General features: G+C 30.3%; 1 protein-coding gene across 2 annotated transcripts in view; it reads right to left on the reverse strand.

The window, feature by feature from the left end:
* LOC119599865 (nuclear export mediator factor NEMF homolog) overlaps positions 1–18,911 on the reverse strand; it is a 70,791-nt gene that overhangs the window by 19,760 nt on the left and 32,120 nt on the right. For both annotated transcript variants that reach the window (XM_037949776.1, XM_037949775.1), the window contains exon 4: positions 15,975–16,879. In XM_037949776.1, the coding sequence (XP_037805704.1) occupies positions 15,975–16,879 (905 nt within the window). The remainder of the gene's footprint in view (positions 1–15,974; positions 16,880–18,911) is intronic.

The raw sequence follows: 18,911 nt of genomic DNA on the forward strand, positions 1-18,911 counted from the left end.
TGTATAATGTTGAACAAATTAATAACTATCTTTCCATAATATGTTTATAATAATCTTACCAATTTATAATTATATACAAATTAATACATTTTGTGTTTTTCAAGGATTTATCTTTAGTTAGCACATTTTGTTCAAAGGAAAATTTTAAAATTGAAACATTTATTGGTAAAATAAAAATGACTATATTTCCGAAACTAAATATTGAATTCCAATTTATTAAACAGATTCCTGTTCAGTATGTCATATTTTATAATAGCGGAGATAAATATTTAATAAAATTAATCTTTCAAAAAATGTTGTAAAATTACTATGGGAGATAGCACTTATTTTCTTAAAAAAATATTCTACTTTGTGTAGTAGACAAAACAGATACAAAAAGCACAAAAGTTAATATTTTGATCCCAAATTTATACCAGACGCGGAGAATGTATTGAGGAATCATTTGCCATCAAAAACTCACTTTGGCCCAAGATTGAGTTAGCACTTTTTGAATATAGGGTGTCGATATATTAATATTAATATGAACACCAGGGAGATTTTCGGAATAATTCCATTAATTATGTACCGAGGTGTACACAATTTGAAAGAGTTATTAGTTTCATATCATTTTTGTTAAATCTTATAGTACATTAATTTTTGAACGATTCACTACAGTAAACCGATTTGTTGTAAGAGAGGTAATATGGGGTGTTCGGTCAATTATGGACTGACCCACATGAAATTTGGTAGAGAGATTTTGATTCATATAACAATTGTTTGTGTAGAATTTCGTTCTTATACAGGCTTTTTGAAGCCAATCATGAACTTAAGCCTTTATAGCGTGTAACATTTCTGTAACAAACCCAAAAATTGACTCTAAAATAGGTCCTAGGCACTTATTTTCGAATCAAATTAGTGAAGCACATTCATGAGATTCCACTTAACTGTTTTGTATGTATGTATTTTAACATGATATGTGGCAAAACTATTCACTTATGCTAAATTGAATTTTCAGTTTTGATAAAAAGTTAAATTTTGTGTTCAAGCTAAATTGGTAAGATAATTTCGATTTTTAAAAATTTTATATAAAGGGGAAAAAAAGTTTCGTTGTTTTTATAAGATTTTGTAGACAATTTTGTGTAAATTTATTATTAATTAAAAAAAATAAACAATTTAAAATTTCTTGTATCATAAAAATCGATTTTAAAATCAATCAAAAAATCATTAATAAAACGCTAATAACAAAAAATTTTAAATTTCTGAGTAAAACGTATTTTATTATTTACCGAATTCTATCATGTCCCAAAAAATCCAAAAGATTTCAGCTCTTGGACTATAAAGGGTTAAAGTTATTTTCTTAAGGGATTTATATGGGGGCCAGGGATAGCAAATTACATTTTAAAATTTTACAAAATTGCGTGAAAAATAGTACATTTTTGCTTCTAATTGTACCAAATCATAATTATTTTAATAAATTAATATTAAAGTGGGAGTGTCCTTAATCGAAACAAAAACATTTCAAGCTATACATAGGTTAGGTTGAGAGGAGGATGTATAATACATCAAATCCTAAGAAATACTCTTAGGTCACTATAGTACCTGTTGAGCTCTCCTTATCCGAAGTACAGAAACTCTGTTTCTAGATGTAGTTCTTTAAAATGTTCCAATCAGTGTGAGTGAGGGATGTTATATCTGCTCCCAAGATATTCAGCATAAATTTTTCCATAGAAAATTAGTCTGATCTGTGTAAAGCTATTTTACATGTATTTGGTCTAAAATGCAATAAAAATTTTTATATTGCATAAAACTTTAATAGATATTACGGAAATACTAGATTTTTTCACATTTGAATGGACTCATACTACTTTCAAAAACAATAATTTTATAATTTTGCTAATTTATTATTTTTTCATACAAAAAGGAACTCATATCAATTAGCAAAAATTAAAATATATAGTTTTATTGTATTAGAAGAGTCTGCTAAATTTTTCGAAAATTTCAACTTTTAGCAGAGATGCTGACAAAATCTCAGATGAGTGATTGGTGTACTACCATTGTACTTTTAAGCATCGAATTGTACCAAAAAGTACAATTGTGCCAACTTTGCCAACCCTGATGGGGGCTAACTGTGGCCCAATGATTACCATTCTTACAGCATAATTTCTTGGTACACAGAAAAAAGTTTCAGCATAAATATTATGAACTGCTTTCATTGACAAAAGTTAATAATATTTAAGAATAAGTTCCTAAATGGTATGAATTTTTTCATTTTTATTTTTTCAAACATAATCTAGAAGCCTTGACTTAAAATATTTCAAATTTAATTTTTATTTTTCTATTTGTTAAAAAATGTTTGAAATTTTCTTTGGAAAATTTTTTATTTCTTTATGATTTTTAGATTGAAATCGATGGGATGTGCACGTAATTTGCGGGATTTGATGAAGAATGGATGTTTAACTATGTTTGCTGATGTTTTCTTATTTCAGATTTTGTTTTTCAACATTTCCATTTAATTATCATACAAAATTTGCTAATATAGGATCACTATTTACAAGATATGGAAACAGATTTGTAGATAATGGACTTTTTTTGCAATTTTTTAAGAATATCATAGAAAATAAGTAAAAGCCAAAAAAATTCTGTCATGTTGAAATTCATACATTTTATGAACTTTTAATATTCTGAATGAAAATGGTTTGGGAAAAAAGTCATGTTCGATTCATACTATTTATTACAAAATTCATTCCAGCTATGTATTATTTTTTTCTGTGTACATAAACCTAACTTGTGTAAAATTTTACCACGATTGCTTCATAATTAATATATGTGTGAGGGCTATGTAAAAATCGAAGTCCGATACTGCCCATTTTTAATACCAAACAGTGCACATTGGGGTCTCCTTTAAGTAAACTTGGAAAAAAGTCAATATTTAAAAATTATTTTTTTGCAAAAAATATAGCGTATCTTAAAAGCCAAGACTTTGTTCTATATAACGCTATAATTAGTTTTTCGATTTTCCTTTTGTAGGCCTTTAGGTTGTGCATCAAAGTTTAGGTTTTTATATATAATTTTTCATATTGTTTTTTTTTTAATTAATACCTTTACCTTTTTTATATAAAAAACTACCATTCTATAAATTTTCTTAAAATTTTAATTTTCAAGTCCAAATATAACGTTGTTTTGTATGAAAAATTATATTTTAAATAACCATTACACAATATGATTCAATTATTCATTACTTATTAAAATGCCACTTTTCATATATATATTTATGTTTTTTTGCCATTTTTAAAGAAGAAAAAGTACTATTTGGCCGCTGATGGCCCCTCGGCGACCATATACATATGTAAGATACTATAATGTGTTCTTAATATCACCACATCTATATTTTTTGCCTCTATGCCATTTTTTATTTATTTTTCTAACACTCCATAAAACAAAAATATTGAAACATTTGTATTTTATTTAAAAAAATCGAATTATTAAACACAAAATTAATTGATTTAAATAATTCTCCAATAGTTAACGAGTAACTAAAATTGATTTCACTAAACATTTCAAAGACTTTTTCATACGTTTTTACCATATATATAGCTTTTTTGAAAGAAAAATTAAATAAAAATTCACAGAGATTTTGTACTTGACTAAATGGTGTTGTTATTAGTGCAAGTTCTTACCACAATCGCTTACAAGTAATTAGAAAAATAAGTCAATTTAAATTGTATGAACAAATTTATACAGCTCCGATAGCTTCACGAAGAAGATGACAAATGAATTAAAAAGTAGTTATATATCACATTATTAATAAGACGTTATTACACTACTTCTATGTAAACAGGACTATATATAGTAGTCATTGAAAACTATGTTAATAGGTAAGTATTTACAACTGAAAGTCATTACCAAGTATTTGCTGGGATTATTAGTAATTTTTAGCGCTAATGATCCAAAAAAAATGAAAATACATAGTGTATTTTTTGCGAAAATTTGCACTAAGTTCAAAGTTCTTTTTTAATATTTCAAATCTAGAAGCTCTCAACTTTCTAACGCTACCAATCACTTGTATCAAAACTTTGTAGTTTAGTTAATGCCAAGATTTGTTCGGGGAGACCCCACTGTGCAGTGCCTATCAATGGAGAATACTTGTGACGAACATGTCAGTTTTTCATTAAAGAAATTGGGGAAAACTATGGGGATTTCAATTTAAAAAATGGTGATTATTTGGGGACTTCAAGCTTAAGATTGGGGATATAAGTCAAAATTTTTCTGGCAACACTGCTCACGAACACTGGTTTTTATTTTTACCAAGCTCGTTACCGCTAAAATACCTTTTCAGCACAACTACCGTTACCGCAAAAATACCGATACAGAAATAAGCCAAAATACCTATAACGCTAAAATACCAATAGCAATATTTTATTAAAAAACTAAAAATTTCCAAAAAGTGAGTAACTCTTCACTTTATTAATATTGTTAACATCACTGTCGTTTTTTTTTTTATTTCTTTCTCAAACATTGGCAACCTTCTTTTTATTACCACCATCAAAAAAAGGACGGATGTATTTCTGAATTGCTGAGTTTCATCGCGATACTAATGGTTTTTCGTAAAGTATACCGATCTAACTGGATCAACTACATGCTAAGGAACAGATGTATAAGCTGCGAGGTGTACGAGGTATTTCGTGGTATACCACATAGTGGCATTTTGTCACCTTTACTCTGGGTTACCACGAATAATAGCCTCCTAAGGACCCTATCTGATAAAATTTCTACGTATACTGAACCTTGCTTCCTGCGCAAGAAGATACCGGTGACAGACAAAGTTAAGTATTTAGGTGTAATCTTCTACCGGAAATTAAAATGGATCCCGCGATTTTTCGGGATTGGCAAATCCCGAATCCCGGGATTTGGAAAATAAATCCCGGGATTTTTTTGGGATTAGGATATCCCGAAACCCGGGATTTTTCAAAATAAATCCCGGGATTTGTTTAAAAAAACTGTTTTTATTTTCTTTTTTGAGCCATAATTTTCATTAATTTGAAAATTACGATCTTATTTTATTTTCGACTCATGCAAAAATTTCCACAAAATTTCCGCAGAGCTAATTTTATACATATTTGAACCTTTTATTTTTTAAAGTGGTATGATTCCATACACATAGCACATATAAATTTATTTATTTATTCACTTCGTTTTTATAACCTACACCACTTTAGTGGGGTGGGTATATTGGGTTTGTGCTGATGTTTGTTACGCGCAATAATATTGGTCCTACCCTAAAGTATACCAATCGGCTCAGAATCATTTTCTGAGTCGATTTAGCTATGTCCGTCCGTCTGTCCGTCCGTTCGTGTAAACCTTGTAATCAAACTACAGCAATTTTGAAGATAATTCAATGAAATTTTGCATGATCTTCTATTGTACTAGAGACGGATCCTATTGAAAATGGGTAACATCGGTCCAATATTTGACCTAGCCCCCGTACAACTGAACCCCCCAAATAGGGCTTTTAAGTTCATAATTATGTTCAATATACTCGTATCTCGACAAAAAACTGCAAAACCAAGTTCTATACTAGCCTTCATGACCCTGATGTATTTTTTGATGATACGGCCTCATTTTGACCCTAGCCCCTATACAAAGCCCTCTTCGAAATATGACTTAAATGTACACAATTTTATTCAACAAAAAATAGCTAAATATATCTGAGGCAAGGTTAAAAAACACATGAAATCAAATTATTAGTGCTATGCAAAGCTTGGAAAGAATGAATTCTATTTGGAATTAATTCCCTTATATTTTTAATTCGGCTTTAAATTTTTGAATGTACCATTCTTTAAAATCATTCTATGAATTTAAATTCTAAAGCTGAATTCAATTGAATGATCATTCATATTTGTTTAATTCCTTCTATTACAAATTGAATGAAAGAAAAAAAATTTAATTAAATTTTTAATATACAGAATGCTTTTGAATTATAAAACAAAACTTTCATTCAATCTATTTCAAATTGAATGGTTGACAAATTTTTAAATTCAATTTGTAATAGATTGAATTCAAAAAAAATTTATATCATTCAGAGGGAATTTAAAAATCAATAGGAATTGTTGAAATTTGTATCAGATAGAATGCAAACAAAATTAATTCATTCAGAAGGAATTTAACATTCTATAGGAATTAATTCATTAGAGAATTAACTCAACTACATCGAAAGCTTTAAGAATTAATTCTATTAATTAAATCAAAGGGAATGAGTTGAAGAATTGTTAATTCTTTAAAATACAACTCAATTTCAAAAAAAGAATTAGGGAATGAATTCTTTTAGAGCTTTGGGTACAATTCAACTTAGATGCTTTATTATGAACAATTAATCACATTTTATTTTTATAACTGATGTAGGGTATTATATGGTAGGCTTCGCCCAACTATAACTTCTTACTTGTTAACACATCGAAATGTTGGTCGTAGGCCGACCCAAAAATTATACACATTCTGTGTCTGTAAGCTGAAAACACGAGTTAGAAGACTCATTCTATTTGGGCTGCAAATTTGGACCAAAATTGACACAAGAAAAAGTAATTGGACCTCCTCTGAAAATCACATTGATGCTGATATTAATATCAATACATTACAATATTTTGATGGTGGGTATTTAACTTCGGCACAGTCGAATACAAACTTTATTTTTCAATACTAGAGTATTTTACATTTCTAACTTTCTACAAATCTGAGTGATACCGGTAAAGGTAAATTACCTGGTTCTGAATGCACATAAAATTTTAAATTAATACTATGAATATAATAATATGTTCCAAAACTAATATGTATTTTGTGTAAAATTCCAAATATTTTTCAAAAAATAGGTTCTAAATTGATGTTCTAATAATCGAATTGGTATCTGTTATAATTATTAGTTCACATGGAACAGTATGAGGTTTTAAAAAGTGCTTATGTCTAATTTCGGAACTTGATATTTATTTTTATTTAGGAAGTTTAAGAAATTATGCAATTCTGAAAGTTTTTATTTAAAAATTGTAATTAATTGGATTGTTTTAATTTAAATATATCTTCTGTCTGCTAAATTTCCACAAAATTAAACAATTTTCTTTACGAATATGATGATTTAAAGATTTTCATATATAAAATAATTAAATTCATGTAATCCCGAAATCCCGTAAAATCCCGAAAAATCCCGGGATCCCGAAATATCCCGGGATTGCAATTTTCAAAATCCCGAATCCCGGGATTTGTAAAAGCCAGTACCGCTTGGCATCCCTAGTAGGAATCCGTTGTTACACGGATGGCTCCAAATTGGGGGACAAGGTGGGCCTGGGAACAGAAATATACCACCGATTACCGAATCATAACACAAGCTTCCTGGCAGAAGTCCGAGCAATAACGGAATGCTTGTATTGGATTATAATAAATATGGCGCCCACATCCGGCAATTAGGGCGATATATAATTAAATCTAAGACCGTATTGGATTGTAAGAAAGCTTCAAAGGGAAGGGAGCTCGAGGCAGTTAAAATGATAAACGCAAACCCATTCGAAATGTGGGTGAGAGAATCCCATAAGGCATCTTGGAATAATGAAACGGTCGGTGGAACCACAAAGATCCTATGGGTTGACCCTGATGAGAACAAGAAGAGAAGTCTCCTCAAAATGAGCAAGTCTGAAGATTGTATGATGGTACGTATTCTGAGTGGACACACAGGACTAAGAGCACATCTATGCAAAATTGGACGTACGGATTCAGACGAGTGTAGAGCATGTGAAGAGAACAGTGAAACTCTGGAGCACTTTCTTTGCCACTGTCAGGCATTCGTCGAAGTTAGACCTAAGTATCTTGGAAGTGATGTTATTCCGGAAATAACATTCCTGACTAACACTGATTGGAAATTCTTAGGAATTACTTCCAGGAAACTGAGTTTCTGAACATTGAAAAATAATATACAAAAAAATAAATAATATATTCGTAAAAAGGAGCGCGCAACAGGTCCGATAGTGGCCTATGTGTATTTCTTCGGATGTACTATACATCCTCCTATCAACCTAACCTATACCGATCGACTCAGAATTACTTTCTGAGTCTGTCCGGCAGGCTGTCCATGTAAACCTTGTTCGCAAGGTACAGGCCATAATTTTGCAAGATATTTTGATAAAATTTGGACCATACGAGGTCTTTGTCACAAGGACGATGGCTATTGAAAATAGTTGAAATCAAGCTACAGGCCACAATTTTCAAGATATTTTCATAAAATTTGGATCGTACGAGGTCTTCGTCACAAGGACAATGGCTATTGAAAATAGTTAAAATCGATCCATTATTTCAACTAGCCAACCCCCCCCCCCCCCCCTTCCGATAAACTCATAACTATGTCAAACATACTGCTATCTCACCAAAAATTTTATATAGGCATAAATGACCACGCCAATTTTTAAAATGATCGGCCGTCGTTTGAACCTAGCCCCCATACAAACCCCCTTTAAAAAATATCTTAAACGTCCAAAAATTGACTTATAACCATTAGTATCGTGATGATATTCAGCATAACTAACATCCCTCTTCCCAATTTGTTGAGGATCGGCCCACACTGTCACGAGCGTGGACAAGAATGGTTAAAGTCGATGTAGGAAATTTTATTATTTTTTTTTACTTTTTGTATAGAAAACATTCCTATTAGTTCAAATGCAAAATATTATTTAAAAATTTTGTATAGTTTTTTAGTTATTGTAGCTCAAAGTTAAGGTTTGCATGCAAGATAATATCCCCACAGAAAATTTATAGCTTACTACATTGATATTGTGTTGCTTATTTTGTATTCCAAAGTGATTACAAACTTACACACACTCTGGCTTACTTTACACAGGGTATGGCCGCTTGAAAATGACACACTTATATACTTGGTTTGCGATATTGTGTGTAGATTATACTTTTTTATAATATACTTGTGTATGGAAAAGTAGCTATTCCTACATTCTTACCGATATACCTAGTAAGTAAAATTGTTTCTACAGCACCTTTCTAGCTGGAACACGAGTGTATCAAAAAGTATCTACAACAACTTTCTAGTTTAAATACATGTGTATTAAGAAGTATCTAAATATGTATATTTTTAAAAAAAATGCTACCCAAATACATGCAGCTACAAATTCATTCATAAGTATAAGGCCATTCCAATTATCACCAGACCATGATTCTAATTTTAAGCAATAAATTTGGCTTAAAATTCATCTAAACATTGAGAAAATGTTGATCCAAAAAATATTTTTCGATAAATGAAAAATTTTTTGTTGATTAAATTACAGCACACTTGATTTTTTTATATTTTAATTTTCTGTTCTCATATACAATGTCACAAGTATATTAAGATGTAATGCAAAAAAATTTTATTAAAAATTTAAACTTCATATCCAGATTTTACATATATAGAAGTAGATCAAATTATAAGTAACACAAAGTAAGGCACACAACATTGGTTACAATTCCGAGTACTCTGAAAATTTTCTGTGGGGATATTTAAGAGAAAAACCTAAAATTTGACATTTGCTTGTCGTTATTTAAATTAAAATCTGTTTTAGTAATAGCTGATATATTTGTAATACAATTGAAAGGTATATATATAACGATAATTGTAACACTGTTTTGGTTTAAAAATATTGATCCTTCTCGAAATATCGTTAGATAAAGGAAACCTCCTAAGTATAACGACGATTTCGATACAAATGTCAACTTCTGTAATGAATTAAAAAAAACACCTGATGCTATAAGTATGTATTTTAACATATACATATAAACTTCAACTGCTCCTGAGTGCTTTTACGGGTTTTATATAAATTTTTCGGTCAACATCATTGTATTTTTGGGATATTTTTCATAAGCGGCTGCAGTTTAAGAAAAGTAATGCATATAATGTCTTACATAATATTGAACAATTTGTAGGAAATTTGATAGGAATAATACTAGGGGATAGATAGTAGGGAAAACTAAAATTTACACTTTTATAAATGAGCAACAATTGAGCTATATACAGGAAAAAGTAGGTTTGAAACTTAATAGAGATACTGGGTGGAGACATGGAACTTCGTAATAGTTGACAATTATGTTAAATTTTTTTTAGATGATAATTTTTTAAACAAAATATAAAAAGTTCTATTAGGAAGTCATTACAAGTACAAATAAATACTTTTTATTTGTTATGAGCATCAGATCAGATCAAACGAAAAGGATATCCTTGAAGGTTGAAAAGGAATCCTCACTAAGGATATATAAGGAGGTGGGGAACAAAAAATTAAATGTGTATAATTACTCATCTATCTCTTTATAAATGATTCGATAAAAAATTTTAAGTTTTTTTTTGCATTAGGATATAACTTTTTTTCTCCCAGTTATGGCAATATCTAATTTCAGGATATATGGGAAGGACACGAATCCTTGAAGATTTATTGACCAAATTTTAAATTTTCTTATATTTCGTCAATTAATTACTCATCTATACCTTTATAAGTGATTTGATAAGAACATTTTAGCGTTTTTTTTTGGCTTTTTTTAGACTATTTGAAAAAAGGCATTTTTGAAGTAGGCGTATCCTTGGTCTGAATTGAACGAAATTTGGAGGATGTATTAAGCATATCAAAACTAATGTCTGTACAAAATTAAGATATGAGTTTTTTTCTCCCAGTTATGGTAATATCTAATTTCAAGATATATAGGAAGGACACGAATCCTTGAAGATTTATTGACCAAATTTTAATTTTTTTTATAATTCGTCAATTAAAACATGTGTGCCAAATTTCGTTATTCTACGATAACTCCTTCTATTTTTGGCCACTCGTTATATGAAATCACGACAGTGTGCGGCCCCCTTTCACCCATATTTCAAGCTTCTTTTAGAAATTTTGGTTTTCAGTACCGAAATGAGCCAAAATACCGATAACGCTAAACCAATACCGAAATAAGTCAAAATACCGATAACGCTAAAATATCAATACCGAAATAAGCCAAAATACCGATAACGCTAAAATACTAATACCGAAATAAGTCAAAATGCCGATACCGCTAACTTATCACCGTTTCGAAATGGTTGCCAACCTTGATTTTTACCAACAAAAATTTCCATGAAAAGGGGCGCACCACAGGCACGATAGTGGCCTAGGTTCGAATCATACATGGGAGTAGTTAATTATATCGACTAATTAATTGACGATTTCATTAGCATTAAATTGAAAAAAATTATAATTATTATTTTTTTCATTAGCATTATTTTGTCTAATGGTAATGCTTTTTAATGGAACGATTTCATTAGTAATTATTTAAAAAGAAATTTTCATTACCATTATTTATTGGATTTTAAAAATTTTCGAATATTAGTTCGATTTTCGAAATTAATTTCGAATATCCGAACATTATAATGTATTGTCATTAGGTGAAATCATGCATGCCAATTTTCAGCCCATTCGCACTAGAAGAACTGGTTTTAACAGCATTAAAAAATTTACGAACACGAATTTGAATTTTCGAAAATTTTTTTTTAGTTTTTATGACACAGAGATTAATTTAAAAACATAAAAATTTTTCGAAAATAACTTCGAATTTTCGAACTTAATTTCGAATATTCGAACATATTATTGTATTGTCATTAGATGTACTTATGACGGCTAAATTTCAAACCTCGAATCTTCGAAAAATATTCCTTAATATATTTTTCGACAATTATAAATACTAATTAAATTCGTTTTGAAAATTCATTATCAAATTCATTACCATTATCAAAAAAAGTTGTAATGAAAAAAATATAATTTTCATTAAATGGTACTTAAAATATTTTTCATTACAATTTTTTCTATAAATGGTAATGAAATTTTAATGCTTAATGAAAAATTCCCATGTATGGTTCGAATTTGATGTAGATACATCCTCCTATCAACCTCAACGCTCACTTAAATAGGTTCACTTTTCTGTTTACGTTCATATAAATTATTTGCAAAAATAATGGACTTATTAGTAATATTGAAATTTTAAATAATAACATAATGTCTTAGGTATCACTAGTAAGACAAAAATTAGCACAATACCTAATAGCTACTACGTCTTTTAGCTATATTTTTGGCTCACTTGATTAGGTTCATTCAGAATAAAATCAGTTTACTGCTGGCAGTGGGTAAAATCCATTCATATTCTAGTGTATGTGAATATAGACAATATATTTTTTAAAAAATAGGTCGCGGTAAGCCATTAACTAAAGAATAAAATGACAAAATTCAAGCGTTTTTGGAAACTGTCCACAATCACAGAAATTTAGCAAAAAAAATAGGCAAATTCAGAATGTTATTCGCAATTTTATAAGAAAACAGTCTGAATATTAAGAAAACATAAATGGAACTACATATAGAGTCATAACAAAAGCGGACAGAAGAGATTTCACTTTCTCCAGGTCAAGTGATTCAACAGCAAAAATTAAAGAAAAAGTGGGTGTTACACCAAGCCTAGCTACAGTGAAATGAATTGTAAGAAGGGCCAAGGCTTTAAAAATATTAAAAAATTAATAAAAGCCACTCCAATTGCCACTCGTAAAGAGAAAACCTCTTCAGTTTGCACGTGAACACATGGTTATAAAAAAAATATGAACATCTTGTTTTTTTCGGATGAATTTAGAAGATCCAGATCGATAGAATCATTATTTTTATGATTTTTGAAAGAAAGAGCTCTACCAGAGTCGTCTGCATAGCTGTGGAGGATGTGGGATGTAGTGGGGGCAATTTCGTATTATGAAAAATGTGAGCTTCAATTTCTTTCAATGAGCTTCAATTTTCTTTCATCTAGTAATTTATTATTGAAAAGGCTTCGGATATTCTTTCTCGTAATGTGTATAGGTCGGGCAAACAGTGTGACACAAAAGAAGCCTAAATTGAAGGAACTAAAAAGGCTTGGACCGAAATTTCCTTGCCATTACTTAGGAATCTTTATAACTCTTATAACCTTGAATTTTCGGAATTATATCAAGTAACGGCGGATCTGTTACTTACTAAACCTTTTCTAAATAAAACCTTGTAAAAATGTTTATAAAAATAAAAAAAGTTTCATGAAAAATGCAATTTGTTGTTGTTTTTGTCAATTAAAGATGATGAACCTATTCAGATGAGCCAAAAAAGTATGGTTCAAAAACGCAGTATTTTAGAAAAAAAGTAGTAAAAATCGGTTATTAAGTATTGCACTAATGTTTGTCTATCTAGTGATATATAAGAGATCATGGTATTAATTAAAATTTTAATATAACCAATTAGTCCATTATTTTTTTCAAAAAATTTATTTGAATGTAAAGGAAACAGTGAACCTATTTAAGTGAGCGAGAGTGCTTAATTTCCTACAATTTCTCTTTTTAAATTTCATAAAAAAGATCATAAAAATATCGATTTTAGATGCAGAATACCAAAGTTGCCAAACGGAGAAAATTTCGATTCCCATTGAAATGAAGAATAGGGGCAAATAAATCCAATAAAACCACAACATTTACCATGTCAGTAAACAAAAGAAAGAAATAAGAGAGAGAAAATGTATGTACCCTTTGATAAAACCTAGTAGACTGCGAGGGTTAAGTCCCCCAATATCACCCAGTTCGTCATGGAACCTATTCCCCATCTTGAGATTGTGTATCTTAGGACAGAGGTATATTATATGTTCGATCGTATCTACCTTATCCTCATCTTCGCAAACCCAGCAATAGTCCGGTATATTACTGTCCCACTAACCTATAACTATCAGAATCTTATAAGTATTTTGGTAGCTCACATATCAAGTATTGGCCTTTGATACTTTGCAATCCAAACTACTATTCCACATGACATTTTGTTAAAAAATGTCTTGTACCAAAATTTGATGCTCTGTTATGTTATGTAATCTACAACCATATATTATATTCTATAATCTGCAACCAAGCTCGGATGTACCGAGTGACAAGCCAAAGAATACTGAAACCAGCTATACCAGTTTATACCCTGGTGGAAACCATTCAATACTTGGAGTGCTTTTACCCTGGTGGAATCCAGTTAAACTCAACGGGGTGGTGGAAACCATTTAACACTTGGAGAGCTTTTACCCTGGTGGAGGCCATTTAAAATCTTCAACTTACTGCTGAAGTACCATCGATAACTCAAGATATATGAAAATATAGGCCGACTTGGAGGATTTCCTTTAAACCAACGTGGGATATCATGGCGTTTTGCTTATATGAACTCTGCCATTAGAGGATAGGATCAACAAGGCACATCGGTGCTGGGCGATATGTAGGAGAACTACAGGCATGAAAAGGGGTCTTAGTCCTATTATGACAAATTGGCTTTATAAAAGTGTAATTAGACCAATTCTAGATTATGCTTCAATAATCTAGTGGACTGCTTTGAACAAAAAGTGTAATATTAAACTACTACAGCGAGTTCAGCGTACATGCTGCTTGGGTATAAGTGGTGCCATGTGTACTACTTCAACGAAGGCTCTGGAAACGTTGCAAAATATTCCACCCATTGAAACATATTTAAGATATGAGGCGGCGCTTACAGCCGAACTGCTCTTTACTTTAGGCGCACTGACCAAAAGCGTCATTAATGTATACTGGACACATTGGAAGGTTATACACAATCATCGGACGTGCCTGATCGCATATCAGACACAGAATATGTCGGAAACTTTGTACCGCTGATCCCAGATAGAATGTCTTTGTCAAGCGGAACACTAGAGCAAATACTAGTAGGAATCCATTGTTACACGGATGGATCCAAATTGGGGGACAAGGTGGACGATTACCTAATCATAACACAAGCTTCCAGGCAGAAGTCCAAGCAATAAGGGAATGCTTAAATTGGATTATAATAAATATGGCGACCACATCCGGCGCTCATTTGCCGGCAGCCAGAAGGCAACTAGGGCGATATCAGGTGATATAATTAAATCTAAGGCCGTATTGGATTGTAAGAAAGCTTTAAAGGGAAGGGAGCTCGAGGCAGTTAACCTGATAAATGCAAAACCATTCGACGCAACAAAAGCTATATTAAAAATATGGGTGAGAGAATCCCATAAGGCATCTTGGAATAATAAAACGGTGGGTAAAACCACAAAGATCCTATGGGCTGACCCTGATGAGAACAAGACGAGAAGTCTCCACAAAATGAGCAAGTCTGAAGTTAGTATGATGGTACGTATTCTGAGTGGACACACAGGATTACGTGCACATCTATACAAAATTGGACGTGCGGATTCAGACGAATGTAGAGCATGTGGAGAGGACAGTGAAACTCTGGAGCGCTTTCTTTGCCACTGTCATGCATTCGTCGAAGTTAGATTCAAGTATCTTGGAAGTGATGTTATTCCGGAAATAACATTCTTAACCAACACTGATTGGAAGATTCTTAGGCTCCTTCGGAAGAGAATTGCAGTCTTATAAATGTGAATGAAATTATTACAAAAAGGGTCAACTAGAGTAAAATTTGAAAAAAAAAGAAACTTTCTACTATCAGTCATAAGTACATCTGATGACAATACAACAATATGTTCGAATATTTGAAATTAAGTTCAAAAATTCGAAGTTATTTTCGAAAAATTTTTTATGTTTTTAAATTAATCTCTGTCATAAAAACTAAAAAAATTTCGAAAATTCCAACTCGTGTTCGAAAAATTTTTAAAGCTGTTAAAGCTAGTTCTTCTATTCCGAATCTGTGATAAGAGCAGAGAGTAAATCAAAATTCCGAGCGTTTTGCAAGATATGAGCCTGAGAAAATTATCACTTTTTTCAAAAATGAAACCGAGAATATTTGGGGGCCTATAACTAAAAAAGTGCATAACTTTGGGCAAAACTGGAAGACCCGGGTCTTCTTATTTTTGGTCTTTTATCATATACATAGTGGTGTCCGTATATTGTTATTTTTTTATGTACCTCTATTAAATATAATAATAGAGGTACATAAATTCATATAAAAGTAATTATAAAAATTAATATTCACCTTTTAACAATAAGTTCATTTTGCTGTGCATCTCTGCCGCCAATAACAAGATAATTTTCAGAACTAATAAACCAATAAAACTTTTCAAACCAGTAGACCTTACGTGCTTTAGAAATTGTTGAAATGGTGCGGACGTCTTTAAGAGTCTGTTGCGTTTTTCTCTCAGCTGATTTCAACGCTTTTTGTGAAGCATCAATTGTTTTCTGCTCTTTTTGAGCTGCTGATCGCTTTTGATCATAGTATTTTCGCGCATTAGCCCAAGCAGATAAGGCCAGGTCTACATCTACTATCATCGTGCGTTTACTATTGTTACCTATTTCATTGTCATCTTCTATACCTTCTGTACCAGCATCATAGGGATCAGTTAATTTCAATGAAATATGATTGATTTCCAATTTCAATTGCTTAATGGCACCAGCAACTGGGTCACCATTTGTTTGGGCTGCTTTTACCAATTCGTGTATGTCCGGCCATGACATCTGATTTGCAATGGCGGATCGGATTGCCAGTATGGCATTATCAACAAGACCCTGATTCATTGTTATTAACTCTGCTTTTTGCTTGTCGCCTTCTTGCACTTTGTTTAGGTCTTCAATACGTTTAGCGTGATCTTTTTTTACATTCGATAGTTTTTTAAGTGCCTCTCGCTCCTGTTGCAGTGTTTTCATATCGATTTTTTGACCCTCAAGTGTCGAATAAAATTCATCAACTGCCAACATAAAAGTTTCAAATTCTGCAATTGGTAGTCCGTCATGCTGACAAAACTTATATGGATGATATTCAATATTTTGATAAAAATGTTCAACTTCTTTTCCTTCTTCAGTTGAAGGTTTCTCTTCCATCTTCTGCAATATGTAACCTTTACTAACATTTAGTTGAGCTTCCTTCATGATTTCTGATATATCCTAGACAATACAAAAAAGAAAACTTTGCGTTTTTATTTTAAAATTAATATTACTACAACAACGAACAAGAAATATACTTGAGGAAAGAGATAATTGTGTATATTATTTATATTCCATTCAATTCCATTTTTTGAAATCTAAAATAAAACTGCCTGATTTTTATGACATTACCTAATAAACATCGATTCAAACCTGTGAATATTTTTGAAAATTTTCTTAACTAAATAAGGTATTTTTCAAACTGTTTTCAAATTTTAATGTTTATGCTATGTTTCCATTGGCTTCAAATCTACCAGATTTGCGTAAACCTCTTCGAGCTTACTCGTTTTTGAGATTCGAATTTTCGAACAAATTCTGTCATATTACAAAAATAAAATATATTTTTTTTTTAATTTAAACATTAAAAATACAAACTTACCTTTTTAATTGTATAAATTTATTTATAAAATGCCAACAATTTAAAAATTATTATTTGTTCTTTTTTTATTTTAAATAAAATATCACTTTTTCGATGAAAACATTCAATTTGAATGGATAGCCTATAGTCGTATTTGCTTATCCAAGACACAACTCAGTGTTGCATAAGCAAATCTTGTTCGAAAAAATGCATTTTCGACATGTTTTAAATCAAATCTAGTAGATTAAGTAGATTTGGATTTTTTAAAAAATGTATGGGAAATCTACATGATTTCATCTAGTTTTTAAAAAAATATAATGTGTGATATTTATAAAATTTTCAAAGTTTTGTTTTAATTGAACTTAGAAAATTTTCTTCCAAAAATTAAATTATTTTAGAAAAATAAAAACAGAACATTTTTTCTACAGCAAGGGAGCAAAAAAAAAACACTAAATATAGGAGAAAAATCGGAGATATAAAAGAAAAATATGCTAAAATGAATGTATGAATGTTTTTCTTTTCAGGTGATGTAAAAAAATACATACATTTTGCAATAGTTAGCACTATAATTATGGTTTGAAATATGTATGAAAATAATAATAAAGGATACTTGAAATACGTTTGAAAAATTTTTTAGTTTTTTTTTAAATTTGAAATACATTTGAAAAATACGTTTGATTTCTAACTGCCTTTTTGTTTGAGAAAGCCATAATTTTTTATTTGAAAACATAAAATTTCAAATTTGTTCTCAAAGGCTATGTATGAAATTTGAATATGTTATCAAATACATATTTACATCACTTCAAAGGTTTTTGCTTATTGGGTATAACCATGATAAAAATCATGGTATACAGCAAGGCGAATTCAGATAAGGTGGTGGCAGTTCGGCAACAACAAAATCAAGGCGAATTCAGATAAGGTGGTGTTATTCAATCAGCTGATGATCGAGAAAATCTGTCGAAAAATTTATGATCATCTTGAGTAAAACAGGGTGAATAAAAGGATTTCAAACATTTCTTATTAAATTTTAATAAATACAGTTTAAAAATAATCAGAGTCACCCTGTTAAAAACTGGAAGACTATTATATTTTATTTTTTTCTAGATTCGAGAAAAATACAGAATCGAGGTACTGGTTTACGTAGCTGTCAAAGTTTGTTATTGTTTACATTTTTATATTAAAAAAATTTCCGTTAAACGGAGAAAAACTTCGTTAATATTTTGATCTATTTATGTAAAAAATCTAAAACTACCATGCATATCATAAACAAATATCATTTTATTTAAATAATGGCATAATTGGTATGTATACAAAAATGTTATTTAAGAGAAATATTTTTTCTATTAAATATTAACATATTAAACAATATTGTTTATTATTTGATATTAACATTGTGTAGATAACGTGGTTAACTAAAAAAAAATCTCTTTTGGAACACTTTAATAAAGAAGAATTTTGCCGGACAGCGGCAGCTTATTTCTACGTTATGGCTTAATTTTGAAATATATTAAATGTTAACGAATTAAACAGTAGTGTTTTACATAGCTGTAAAATAATGATTAATAATCGTAATCATTATTAATTAGATTATTTTTATTAAAAATGTAAAATTAATGATTAATTAACGATTATTTT

Source organism: Lucilia sericata, unplaced genomic scaffold (genome assembly GCF_015586225.1).
Source record: "Lucilia sericata isolate MDLA Ls3-8-SP2 unplaced genomic scaffold, ASM1558622v1 Contig000094F_arrow, whole genome shotgun sequence".
In the NCBI taxonomy this organism is placed as follows: Eukaryota; Metazoa; Arthropoda; class Insecta; order Diptera; family Calliphoridae; genus Lucilia; species Lucilia sericata.